Source organism: Ictalurus furcatus, chromosome 24, assembly GCF_023375685.1.
Source record: "Ictalurus furcatus strain D&B chromosome 24, Billie_1.0, whole genome shotgun sequence".
Taxonomy (NCBI): Eukaryota; Metazoa; Chordata; class Actinopteri; order Siluriformes; family Ictaluridae; genus Ictalurus; species Ictalurus furcatus.
This window is the reverse complement of record NC_071278.1, coordinates 14,170,076-14,183,768: the sequence shown is the minus strand read 5'-3', so window position 1 is coordinate 14,183,768 and position 13,693 is coordinate 14,170,076. Positions and strand designations below refer to the sequence as shown.

The 13,693-nt window shown below is 37.9% G+C and overlaps 1 protein-coding gene across 1 annotated transcript; it reads left to right on the top strand.

Annotated features, from left to right (window-relative positions):
• The first annotated feature begins 2,406 nt into the window (after window positions 1-2,406).
• jtb (jumping translocation breakpoint) lies at window positions 2,407-13,286 on the top strand. Its single transcript, XM_053612623.1, has 6 exons — window positions 2,407-2,597; window positions 3,755-3,855; window positions 6,344-6,384; window positions 7,463-7,548; window positions 8,555-8,634; window positions 11,252-13,286. The coding sequence occupies exons 2-6, from the start codon at window positions 3,767-3,769 to the stop codon at window positions 11,406-11,408; spliced, it is 453 nt and encodes a 150-aa protein (XP_053468598.1). The 5' UTR covers window positions 2,407-2,597; window positions 3,755-3,766; the 3' UTR covers window positions 11,409-13,286.
• The last annotated feature ends 407 nt before the right edge of the window (window positions 13,287-13,693 follow it).

The following is a 13,693-nucleotide window of genomic DNA, read 5'->3' as shown; positions in this document are numbered from 1 at the left end:
AAAAAAAAGAAATGTCCTCTCACATTCAACTGCTTTTATTACCAGCCAATTTCTTAACATTTCTTAACACTCTTCCTCCAAGGCATTTGCAAGTTCTCCATCACGTCTGGGGGGACACATGGTTACATGTAATTTTCCACTGCAAAGGCGATCAGCTGTCCTTTCTGTCTCCCTGTAGCACAGGCATCTTACATTACAGACGTCGCAGTGTATTGCTCTGGCCATATCTGCAGTCCTCATGCCTGCCTGCAGCAGTTCATATTTGAACACACGTCTAAATATATGGGAGACACAGGGTGCAACAGGTAGCTAGGTTCGATCCTGAGCTCTCTGTGGAACTCCGTTGCATGTTCTCCCTGTGTCACTGTGAGTTTCCTCCAAGTTCTCCTGTTTCCTCCCACCTCCCGTGTCCTCCCAACATTCTGATTGTTGGATCGGCTACGCTACATCGGCCCTAAGTGTGATTGAGTGTGTGAATCCAGGGTGTGTTCACACCTTGTGGATTAAGTGGTTGGCTTCTTCTTCTTCTACTGAAGATGAACAAATGAATGAACAAAATATTTAAAACTTATTTAAAGGCAGTTGTTTTCGATCACCAGTGTAGCATTACAGACAATTCCTGCAACTATAAATTCAACACAGTAATCTCATTATATGGCCATTCATTTTATGTCAAAGAAAACATCATATATTCTGCAAATACACTGTATATGGGCAAAAGTTTGCAGACACTTGACCTTCACACCTATGTAGTTTTTGAACACCCGAATCCAGATGTAGTCATTCTTTGCTAATAACCTCCACTCTTCTGGGAAGGCTTTTCCACTAGATTTGTGAGCATGGCTGTGAGGATTTGTGCTCATTCAGTGATTCAGAGATCATTCACTGATGTCGAGTGAGGAGGTCTGGGGTGCAGTCGGCGTTCCAGTTCTTCCCAAAGGTGTTTAATGGGGTTGAGGTCAGGGCTCTTAAGTTCTTCCATGCCGTCCTTGACAAACCAAGTTTTCATGGACGTTGCTTTTTGCACAGGGGCATTGTTATGCTGGAACAGGTTTGGACTGTTTGGACTTAGTTCCTCCTTCTCTGGAGGAACTAAGTGAAATTGTAATGCAAGGGTATACAAAGTCATCCTATACAATTGTGTGCTTCCAGCTTTGTGGCAACACACATTTGGGTGTGGTGGTCAGGTGTCCACAAACTTTTGGCCATATAATGTATATTAAAAGAATAAGCATGAATCAAACATTTAAAAACATATATGTGTGTATATATATATATATATATATATATATATATATATATATATATATTACAAAACTGAAAAATAAATGCAAAATTATCAGAATATCAAGCAACACGGTCATGGATCGAAAAACACTAGGTGTAAATCAAACATTTTAAAACGAATTTATAATTATATCGCACAAAACTGAAACATCAATTCAAAGTTTTCTGATTCGCACACAAAATTATGTTTGTTTTTTGTTTAACTATTATGCTGTTTTTCCCTTCCCGCTTGCTCCATATTCTCCGCTTGTTTTTCCAAATGTTGCAGTTCGAGTTTCATGTAAATCAGGACGGGCTTTAACGTCACCATTGGTCCACTACAGCTCGTCCTCTAGCCAATCAATCGAGGAGGGGTGTGACGTCACTCCACTGCGACTCATGGCTGTTGTGTTCAGAGACATACATAGACGACGCGTTGGCTACCGGGTCGTAGGTCAACGTCGCCGCCATATTGGTCCGGGCAAGAGTGCCCTATAAACCAATACGATTAAACGGGGGAGCTGCGGTTTTTTTGCGGATAAAAAGCACAATAATGTTTACATTTCTCAAACAATTTCAACGGTTTATGATCTACGTGGAGTGCAAAAAATAGTTATGTCTCCAGTTACTTAGAAACTCAATAGTTAGACTTGGAAATTATTAATTGGTAAATGGCGCAGTTATATATAGCGCTTTACACTGTATCTCATTCACGCATTCACACACACTAATACACCAATGGTAGCAGAGCTGCCATACAAGGCGCTAACTTGCCATCGGGAGCAACTTGGGGTTCAGCGTCTTGCCCAAGGACACTTCGGCATGTGGAGTCATGTAGGCCAGGAATCGAACCGCCATCCCCACGATTAGTGGACAATCCACTCTACCACCTGAGCCACAGCCTTGTTGTCATAAGGAATGACACAGTATATATATGATGCAGTATATTTGTAAATGCGTTTTTAAATGTTTGATTCACGCTTATTATTTTTAGATCCGTGACCGCAAAACTTTTGACGGAAAATGAACCCCACAATTAATGCATCGTGAGGGGTTTTTCCGAGTCTGCTCGCTAGGCGGAAGTATGGCGTTGCTTTTGGGGGGGGGGGGGGGCAGAGACTCCACGTTGTAATGGCGTGACGTCATACAACTCTCCTATTCAAGATGGCGGACAGTCACATATTCCCTTCTATGTAAATAAAGTATCAGGATAAACGACATCTAAGCTATGAGATGCCACACGATCGTGTGACTGTTTTTAGTGGATAATCATCTGAAAAGTAACGTTAGTTATATTACAAGGGATGACTGATAATGGCAATATAGCTAAGGTAAGGACACGGAGGTTAATGTTTCAGCTCTTTCTTTCTCTAATGCAGTACGTGGACTGCGTTACCTAGCAAGCTAGTTGGCTTTAAATATCCAAGTAACGTTATTTAGCTATCTATCAATTTACAAAAATGTCCTGGCATATTATGTATTGATTAGCTAGCAGGTGAGCTACATGTGTTTGTTAAGATGTCAGTAATGTGATATGGTCGCACACAACTTCTTAAAGATAACGTTTGCTGTTAAGTAAATAAGAAACAATTTCGACAGGACGTGATTTTACAGGAAAATAATCAACGCCAGGGTGGTGTTTTGTTTCTCGTACACCACAACGATTCGCCAACGATGACCATTTTTAATGTATTAATGAACGACACACCATGGCTCTTTAACCGTTTACAGTTATATTTAATGTTGTGTCAGTCCGCGGTACAAGTTAGTTCCTGTTATTAGTCACGTTGTGGCGGCTATAAACAATAACTTCCTCACAAGTCTAGTATTTTAATCTCTTTTGACGTTAAAAAGACACACAAAAAATCCCACAGCTTTTCATGTTACTGAGAAACCATAAAGCTGTTCTGTGAAGGAAAACTTACACTGTTACAAAGTGCTGACACTGGAGACTCCTTCCAGAAATGATATAAATAAATTCCTCTTTACAGAAAATTTCATTTCATTTTTTGTTAATTAATTTATTATTAGCATTAGATAGTCCACCATACAAGTCCCTGTGAATGAGTTGTTACTTTAGGAAAGTTAACGTGTTCAAGTGAGCGCATTAATGTAACCTTATCTTTTGAATTACAGCTGGTATTACCATCAGTGCTGTTATAGAAAATTAATCAATTTATTAATCACCTACAGGTATAAAAGTAAAATATTTATCTAGATAATGTCTCACATAATTGCGTTACCAGTTCCATTGTTGGCTCATAGACCTGAGGAAAAGTGCCACGAAAGTTAATTTTTCTTAGATTTTCTAAATTCATGTTTCTGTGTGTATATCACTTCTTAACTTAATTTTGATGTCTGGCTCAAAGTTTGCATTTTAAACTCCTCTCTCATCTCATGTTCTCAGGATGTGTTGGTGTTTAGTATAATGTCTGTTTGAAGCTCTGAGATGTTTGTAAAACTGCAGCAATTCTGTTTTTCCTCACAGCTGAACTGAGGGATGGAGAGTGACTGCAGGATTCCCATGTCATGTTTAAGACCCAGAGTTCTGGTCCTGCACATACTTTTCTGGGGATTGGTGTCTCTCAGGTTAGCAGGCAAGATTACAGCATCATACAGTATATTGTTGACTGATACACAGTCATGTGAAAAAATAAGTACACCCCATGGTACAAGCAAAAACATTTGCTCATGTTTGAAACAGTGCCTATTAATAAAATTGATATACTTGAAGAAAACCACAAGGAAAATTGGATTTTCAATCATTTATTCAACAGAAATATCAATAGATCTGAGATTCTTCTGTGGTAAAAGTAAGTATACCCTTTTCCTCAGAAGCTAGTATTGCCCCCTTTAGCAGAAATTTCTTCTTGTAGGCATTTTGCATAATTGTCCGCTAGGCTTGCTGGAATTTGTGACTGACCACTCTTCCATGCAATATTCTTTCAGGTGCAAGATGTTTGAGGGTTTTCTTGCATGTACTGCCCGTTTCAAACCCCCCCGCCCCCCCCCCAACATTCCAATAGTATTCAAATCCGGGCTTTGACTAGGCCATTCCATATCCTCCATTTCTTCTTTTTGAGCCATTCCTTGGTGGATTTGCTAGTGTGCTCAGGATCATTATCCTGTTGAAAAATTCAACTTCAACTTTCGGACAGATGGCCTCACGTTATCTTCAAGCACTCTTTGATTTTATGCAGAATTCATAGTTGAATCAATGACTGCGTGCTGTCCAGTCCCTGAGGCAGCGAAGCAACCCCAAGCCATAACGTTTCCACCACCGAGCTTCACAGTTGGTATGAGGTGCTTCTCCTGAAAAGCTGTCTTTGTCTGCACCAAACATGTCTGCTGTTACTGTGGCCAAACAACTCTATCTTTGATTCATCTGTCCAGAGCACATTTTCCAAAAGTCCTGGTCTTTACCTATATGCTCATTGAAAAACTGTAGCCTTACAAAAAGGCTTTTTCCTGGCACGCCTCCCATGCAGGTCAAATGTATCTCTTTCTGATTGTAGAAGCATGCACTTTCACACCAACAGTTGCAAGACTTACTACCAGATCCTGTGATGACATTATGGGGTTCTTGGAGACTTCTTTTTGCATCAGATAGTCTGCTCCTGGGCTGAATTTGCTGGGACGGCCAGTCCAGGACAAATTGGCAGTCATTTGAAATCTGTGCCATTTGTATATTATTTTCCTTACGGTGGAATGATGTATTTCAAATAATTTGGAGCTCTTGTTAAATCCCTTGTCAGACTCCTAGGCATCCACAACCTTCTTTTCTGAAGGTCTTACAGAACTCTTTAGATCTTGGCATGATTACACCACATACCTCAATAACAAAGGGAACACCAGATATGAGAGGGGTATAAATAAGACAGGTTCCACCTGCACTCCCTAAACAGGTTCTAATCACTGGCACACAATCTTGAACACCTGATTCAAATTTTATAGATTTGAAGGTGTGATAAATGTAAGGGTGTACTTACTTTTTCCATGTGACTGATCTATTTTTTGTTCATTTGAATTGTGAAAATTACTACAAAATGTCAATTTTATGTGTTATTTGATAGGGTGCATTTTATTACTTTATTAATAGGCACTGTTTCAAAGAGGATCAAATGTTTGCTTGTCCAAATATGTCAAAAAAAACAAAAACCAATGGGTGTACTTATTTTTTCACATGACTGTACGAGGGGGGGGCCCCAAAAATTCCTGGAATTGTTTTTTAAAAAAAACACACAAAAAAAAACAGCTAGTGTTATAAATCTTACAGCATTTCTCCTTTAATCCCCTTCAAAGTACTCTCCTTGTGATGTAATACAGTTGCCCCAGTGTTTCTCAAATTGTTGGAAACAGTTCCTGTCATCTTTTGTCATCATGTCAAGAGCCTCCTGTGACTTTTTTTTTTCCACGGCAGCAAATCTTTTCCCTGTTAGTCTTCTTTTTGTTCCTGGAATGAAAAATAAGTTGTGAAGAGTGAGATCCAGTTAAAAGCTCCTTGGTTGACAACGCAGTGTGTGCAGTTGCATTGTCGTGGTGCAAGATCCAGTTCTTGGTACACCACTTCTGTGGACACCTAAGCACTTAAATGTAAAATCACTTAAGTGCAGATGCCACATTCAAATTCCACAAATTCTCTTCTGTGTCAATTTTGTGCTGTTTTGTTCTTTCATGAAAGTATGATATTTTAACTAGGTCTTATTATTTTGACTTAATAACTCATGATATTATGACATTTTGAGTTATTGTATAAGAAAGAAAGGGTACTAAGCTGTACCTTTCCTCATCGCTGGAGTGGTACTGTCAAGCCTTTAATATGTATATATTTCACTTAGAAACATGGATATATCATACCTTTTATATTTAAAAAAAGATAACTGGACTGTAATTACCTTTTAGAGTAAAGGTACTATACATGTGCCTTTCTAGGTAAAGATACCACCCAGTGCAAGGAAAGGTACCATTTTAGTACCCTTTTTTTGAGGGTATATTTTACAGACATAATACCCTGAGATAACGACATAGCATTTAATCTTTATTGGTAATCTTTTGCCCTTTTATTTTGTTTTTTCAGGGTGTTTGGGGCAGCATTTCTTGGTGAGGAGAAGTCCACAGGTATGTGTAGCTATACAGTCATTACTGACAATTACAGCTCAGGTGTGTGTGAGAGAGATGTGTGTGTACTGTATATATGCTCACACCACACATAATTACCACACCATGGTTCTTATGTAGACATTCAAGCAGAGAATATTATCATTGCTATTTTTTCAGTCACTTAATACTGAATATTCCACCGTAATTCAGTATAAATGACAAATCTACACTACACACACGATGTGTCAGCATGTGGTCATTTATGGAAATAAAGTGAAAGCCTCAATCGGTAGCTAACAGAAGATTTTTTTTTTTTTTTTTAGATATTTATGTATTTAATACTTAATCTTTTTATTTGCAAGTGGGTACAATGGAAAGCGGAGATTGTACATTTTCATCAAGTTTGATCAAATCAGTAGTAAAAAAAAAAAAAGATGACTGCTTTCATCTGATCTTGTGGTTTTTGCCAATAATTTCAAGGGCTGATTTCTTTGATTCCATGAGATACAAAATACAGGAGGTAGATCATTCTCATTGATGAATAGTGCTGTCATGTTTTCCCAGCTGTGCTGACTTTCATCACATAGAACCCTTAAGTAGGGGAAAATAGATGTAGATCACTTTATTAAAAGAGTGATAAGATGGAGAGTCTTAACAACATTTAAGACTTTGAAAACAATGCAAATGAGCATTAAGCGAACAAGCTGAATTAAGTGGTTGGGTAATTTTAAATCTTGATTTTTTTTTGGGAACATGGTGACACAATATGCTCCTCACATGCATATAAATTTGGTTTGGGTTACATGTAATGTGTGTGTATATACTATAGTTTTCAACAGACCCTAGTCTGGGGTACATGTAAACAGTTCATTTGTATTCTGCACCCAGGAATGAGTTTATTTAGTCTGATGTAAATATGTGCATGTGAACACAGCCGCTGGGGCTGCTGGAGTGTATACTTGCACATTATGTATTCAGATTGATTGAACAGTCAGATTAAACGTAAACATAGCATACATACAGTGTGTAAACATGGTGTAAAACAGTGTGGCAATAACATTAACATTTTGGAATTGTTTATGCTTCTGAATTGCAGTAACAAAGACGGTGACCATGCCATGTTGGCAGGTGGAAGAGTTTGTAGTTGCGAGCGACTGCACTTTGTGTACTGCTTTTCAAACGGTAAGAATTGTATTAGGAAAACTAGATAAAATGATGTCTATTGCTATCACAATTATTATACCACAGCACTGAATTCTCAAATTATTATACCACAGCACTGAATTTTGAATTTTCAATTTATTATACCACAGCACTGAATTCTCAAATTATTATACCACAGCACTGAATTCTGAATTCTCAAATTATTATACCACAGCACTGAATTCTGAATTCTCAAATTATTATACCACAGCTCTGAATTTTCAAATACGATTGGTCCGAAGGTGTTGATTAATTTTCTATAGCAGCTGCTCTGAGTGCTGGCTGAAATTCAGATAACAGGTTTATATTATTGTGCTCATTCTACAGAATTGTTTTCTCTTTTTTTGTCATTATTTTTGTCTGATCTAATATAATCTTAGTAGGAGGCTCTGGAAAGTAACAGACTGGGCTTTGTTTGTTTGTTTGTTTGGACTTTCCCCCATTTTCTCCCCAGTTTGGTCATTTGCCAGTTCCCACTCAGCAGCCAGCTGTCCCATATCATTTGGCAACTAACAGCCAGGGAGTATGTAGGCTAAAACATTCAACTTTTGAACATTTTATGTATACCTTTTTTTTTCTTTATAGCTATTATAACATGCATGATAACAGGAACTAACCTGTGGATGTTCCAGAAAATTAATTGCTACTATGAACAGATAAAATTTTGATTAAATTGTTCATTAATAAATGAACAGTTGCAACTATTGACAAATTGCTGTGGTATAAGGTGAACAAAACACTTTGGGAGGTGCTGTTATTGAAAACTAACTTTAGAATGGTGGCACACTACGCCATCACACCGCCCCATCGCTGATTATTTTCCTATAACATCATTCCCTGTTGGGTTTTATTCCTTAAATATTCCCTCAAAAGATCGCTCCATGCTATAGATTTTGTGAGTGTATTTAACATGTGCAGTAAAAGCCATGGAACTTTACTTAAGCTTCTTTTGGCTCACATGAAATCCCCCCTATAATCTCTGCAGAAGACGCTAATTGCCTGCATCCAGACAGGATACGTAGAGAGGATTAACTGTACCAAGTCCAACAAAGATGAGTACAAAAGGTGAGTATTGTTTCTCCTTTCAATAATCTCATCTTTCTGGCTCTGACAGTGAAATGACTTAAATGGTATTTTCATTTAGATCATCCAAATGTTTCCCAAATGCCAAGTATTGTGTGTTTCTTTTGAATAATATAAAGAGCTCCAGTTAGATTACATTATCAAAAGAGCATCATTCAAACACAATCACAGACTACGTCCAACACTCACACTAACCACACTAAGTAGTGTGCCAGAAAAGACGGCCACCTGTGGTATGAGCCTCTATAGTAAGCAGCACAGATTTGTTGTTAAGCCTTTAGCAGACACTGTTGAGCTTTCTACATTCCCATGACCGGTACACCTGTGGCTGATTCCACATACTAAATACAGTTGGCTCCAGAATTGTTGACATCCTTCATAAAGATGGATGGAAAAAAGGTCAGGAAACGTGTCTTTCTACAGGGTGTTCTAAAAGTCTCCATACATAGGGGACTGTGTTTACCAGCACCACTCCGGTTGTGCCTTCTTCGGTGGATGTTCATGGGCATCCACTTCTCGGTTGGTCCGCCACACGTCCAGACTTTTTAAATTTGTTAATAACTGTGTCGTGTGTGATGTGCTTGCCATGTTTCCTGTCACAACCTTGCGACAGCTTCCTGATCCAGCCGTGAGAGTGATTTCAATATGTTCCTCTTTTGTCGAAGGCTATCTGAAAAAATATATAATATAAATTATCCATCCATCCATCCATCCGTGCTGTTTATGCTACACAGGGTTACAGGGAGCCTGTAGCCAATCCCAGGGAACCCGGGGTACAAGGCGGGGGATACCCTGGATACCCTGGATCGCAGGGCACAATCGCACACACGTTAACACCCATTCACACACTGTGGATAGTTTGGAAATGCCACTCAGCCTACAATGTATGCCTTTTGGGGGAGGAAACCGGAGTACCCGGAGGAAACCCCCGAAGCGCAGGAGGAACATGCAAACTCTGTGCAGAGGCCGGATTCGAACCCTTAAGCCTGGAGGTGCGAGGCAAACGTTCTAACCATTATGCCATAGGGCATTTTTGTTCCAGAATCGATATACTGTAATTCATATTCAGTTGCTTTATTTTAGCCTTTGCTTATAGACAAACTTGTAGTAATTTTCACAATTTAAATTAACAAAAAACAGATCAGTCACATGGAAAAAGTAAGTACACCCCTACATTTATCACATCTTCAAATCCATAAAATTAAAATCAGGTGTTCAAGATTGTGTGCCAGTGATTAGAACCTGTTTAGGGAGTGCAGGTGGAACCTGTCTTATTTATACCCCTCTCATATCTAGTGTCTGGTGTTCCCTTTGTTATTAACATGTGTGGTGTCCTCATGCCAAGATCTAAAGAGTTCTGTAAGACCTTCAGAATAAAAGGTTGTGGATGCCTATGAGTCTGGCAAGATCTCCAAGTTATTTGAAATACATCATTCCACTGTAAGGAAAATCAGCAATTGGTGCAGATTTAAGATGACTACCAGTTTGTCCAGGACTGGCTGTCCCAGCAAATTCAGCCCAAGAGCAGACCGTCTAATGCAAAAAGAAGTCTATCTAACAGGATAATGATCCTGAGCACACTAGCAAATCCACCAAGGAATGGCTCAAAAAGAAGAAATGGAGGATATGGAATGGCCTAGTCAAAGCCCGAATTTGAATCCCATTGGAATGTTGTGGGGAAATTTGAAACGGACAGTACATGCAAGAAAACCATCAAACATCTTGCAACTGAAAGAATATTACATGGAAGAGTAGTAAAAAGTTCCAGCAAGCCTGATTGACAATTGTGCAAAACGCCTTCAAGAAGTTATTTCTGCTAAAGGGAGCAATATTAGCTTCTGAGACCAAGGGTGTACTTACTTTTTACACAGAAGATTATCACATCTTTTGATATTTCTGTTGAATAAATGATGGAAAGGCTAATTGCCTTGTGGATTTGTTCAAGTATATCAACTTTATTAATAGGCACTGAGGATCAAATGTTTGATAATATAATATCATATAAAAATCGCAATACCCATTCGGCACCCAAGTATCGTGATGGTATCGATTCGGGAGGTAAGAGTATCGTCCCAGCCCTACTATGCCACCATGCCCTCCATAAAATATACCAAGTATGAAAAACTTTGGAAGACATTTAAAAGTACACACAAATGACACATAAAAAGTGTTAATTTCCTCGTTTGTATGGAGATTTTGCGAGAACCTGTAGTTAATTAGTCTAATCTTACACTGAAAATATGAAGGTCTAACCATTAATTGACTCTATCTATTATATAAAAGAAACTTATAAGTGTAAAAAAAAAAATTTTTTTAACAAAACCAGAAGAATACACATTGTAATGCACATGGCAATTTGCGGTTTGGGATTTGTCTACTGATACTGAAATACATAGCTGTGTCATTACTTTCTTGTAAAAATCTTTATCAGCACACTGACATGTTTTTGTTTTTTTTTAATGTATTTATGGTATTTCAGTTATTATGCACAAATTTAAAACCTGCATAAAACAGGTGGATAGAAACCTCACTGTAGTGTTCATCCAGTTCATAATAAAATGTTAAATGATCATCCTCTTTTTTGTGTGTGTGTCTCTAGCTGCCGCTCAGCAGTGATGGAGGAGCATCTCTTTTGGAAATTTGAGGGTGCCATGTTAGGCCTTACTGTTTTCTTTGCACTCGTAGTGATCGGCCGGCAGAGGTCTTTAGACCGCCAAGCCTCGGAAAAGGTTCGCAGGCAGATTGAATCTATTTAGTGCTCAGAACTCTATTGATAAGTATTACACATGTGATGAGCAGCTCTAAAGCGCTCCAGAGTTACAGTGATCATCATTTTGTCGGTGTTCTAGCACTGCTATAGTAGCCAGTGTAACTGGCCTGGGGTAACAATGGGATCACTGGACACTTGTTGACAAAGCTCGTCATATGAGGATGGATGGACTCAATGTTTTTTGTTTTAACTTTGACATTCAATGTAGATGTTAATCTGTAAAGGCAGATTGCTCTTTCCATGCAACATCTTTTCACACAAGTTGCTCATGATATTCTACAGTGAACTCCTAACTGTGAACCGCCAGGATTTAATAATGAAGTCAGCATCTAAATCAACAGGCAGTATAATAGAAAAGATTAACAGTTTGCTTACTTGTTGGATTTTCTACTTAAGATTTTCTGTTCCAGCTGATACTACATGTTCACACTAACACTGTACTGATCTTATGTAAAGGGAGACTCCATTTTGACATTTGCTCCAAATTAAATTGTATTATGTTTAGAATTCTGCTAAATATTATTTGCCCTGGAACTGTTGTACTGAGAGATGTTCATTACAAATTAATCTGACCCTGCTTTACTGTGTGTTTTAATAAGTGTGTTGCAAATCAAATTACAGGGAATATAAACATGGACACAGGAATCAGGTTGTTGTTTGTTTCTTTGTTTTATTGTAAATGTAAAAAAAAAAAAGAAAAAAAAAGATCATTTTCACACGCTTATGAATTGTCCCACAGGAACCTGTAAATGTTCTAGTTTGCTCTAATTTTACTGATCATGTGAAGACATCCATATATTCCACTTTCTCACAAAACAGTTTTTTTTTTTTTTTTTAAACAAAAGTCTGAATTTTGTGGTTTTGTTTTTGATTCCAGTCCGTTATGATTTTGGTTCTGAAACATGGCTTCTGCTTAATTACAAGTGTTTGCTTGTCATGTTGTACGTAGTCTTCAGTGTGTCTCAGCACCAGTTTGAGGTTTTATTTATGGAGTATTTTGATACATCCCAGGCACTGCACATATTGCTGCTGACCGTCAATCTAAAACATAACTAAACTTTATTATATAGGTTAATTTGCATATGTTACTTTTTAAATGAGCTTATTGTTAATTGTTGGATATGTCTAATTCTTTTTTTTTTTTTTTTTTTTTCCTCCCCGCACAAGCAAAAGCTACAGCCTTTGGTTTCAGGTACATGGCTGATCTCTTAATAAGCCATGCCTGTCTGCTCATGTGTTTGCTCTGGCAGTGTAAAGCAAGTTTGAAAAAGTTGAGTTTTATCAAATTCATTGATGCAATGAAGAAAAGGGTGCATGCTGTTTTCTCTTTCACCAGTTTTATTGGTCCACCTGACTGTAGATTATGTATTTTTATGAAAGATGTGAGACATTTCCTGTTCTCTGTATTTAAAAGGGGAACTGTGGAATAAACCAAATAGAAAGAATTACTGCTGTGTAATTTGTGTAATTTTCTTCTTTTTTTTAACAATATGTTGATGTTTTGGTATTCTTCATAAAGCAAATTATTTTCAGGTAAGGACTATTTGGCAAGCATTTTATACCACTGTAATGTGAGATTTGCATTTTGACAGGAACAGATTTAGCAATGCTGAGATTCTCTCAGTGAAGAGTAATATTTTACCATTTTGCACTGTTAGGGTAAAATATGCAGAAAACAAATAATGTTTTTTTAATGTGTATGCATGTGCAGGAAACAGAAAAAGACTGTGATGGTCAACTCACGTACGGAATACATGCAAAAATGGGCAAGCATGACTGTGTTTGTCTGTTATTAGACAGAACAGAATTATTGTTCTCCTTCACTTCACATGTCCACACTCCAGCAAAGCAGTTAAATTTTTTCCTCAACACAGTTATGCCATCTGTGTTCATTTTTGCATGGGTCGATCTTGCCTTTAAATATGAGTTTCGTAAATAGTGTTCTATTTAAATAGTATGCTCAGACACCATAAATGTAATAAGAGAAACAAGATCAAATATACCTGCAAGCAGCAGCTATCAAGCCCTCAGGCCTACCCCAGTGTCAGGCTTTTGCCAGAACTTGACCACCATGGACAACGTTTGTGCCAAGTTTCGTGAGTTTTCAAGCATGCCAAGCACCTCAGAAAAGGCCAAAGTTTTGGAAAAAAATAATCAGGCCAAAAAAACAAAGGTCGTTTGCATCATTAGTGCAATTGGTCCTAATTACAAATTCATTGTCTAGGCATACAATAAATTGCTTGTCCCAGTATTTTAATCTGTACTCACCAA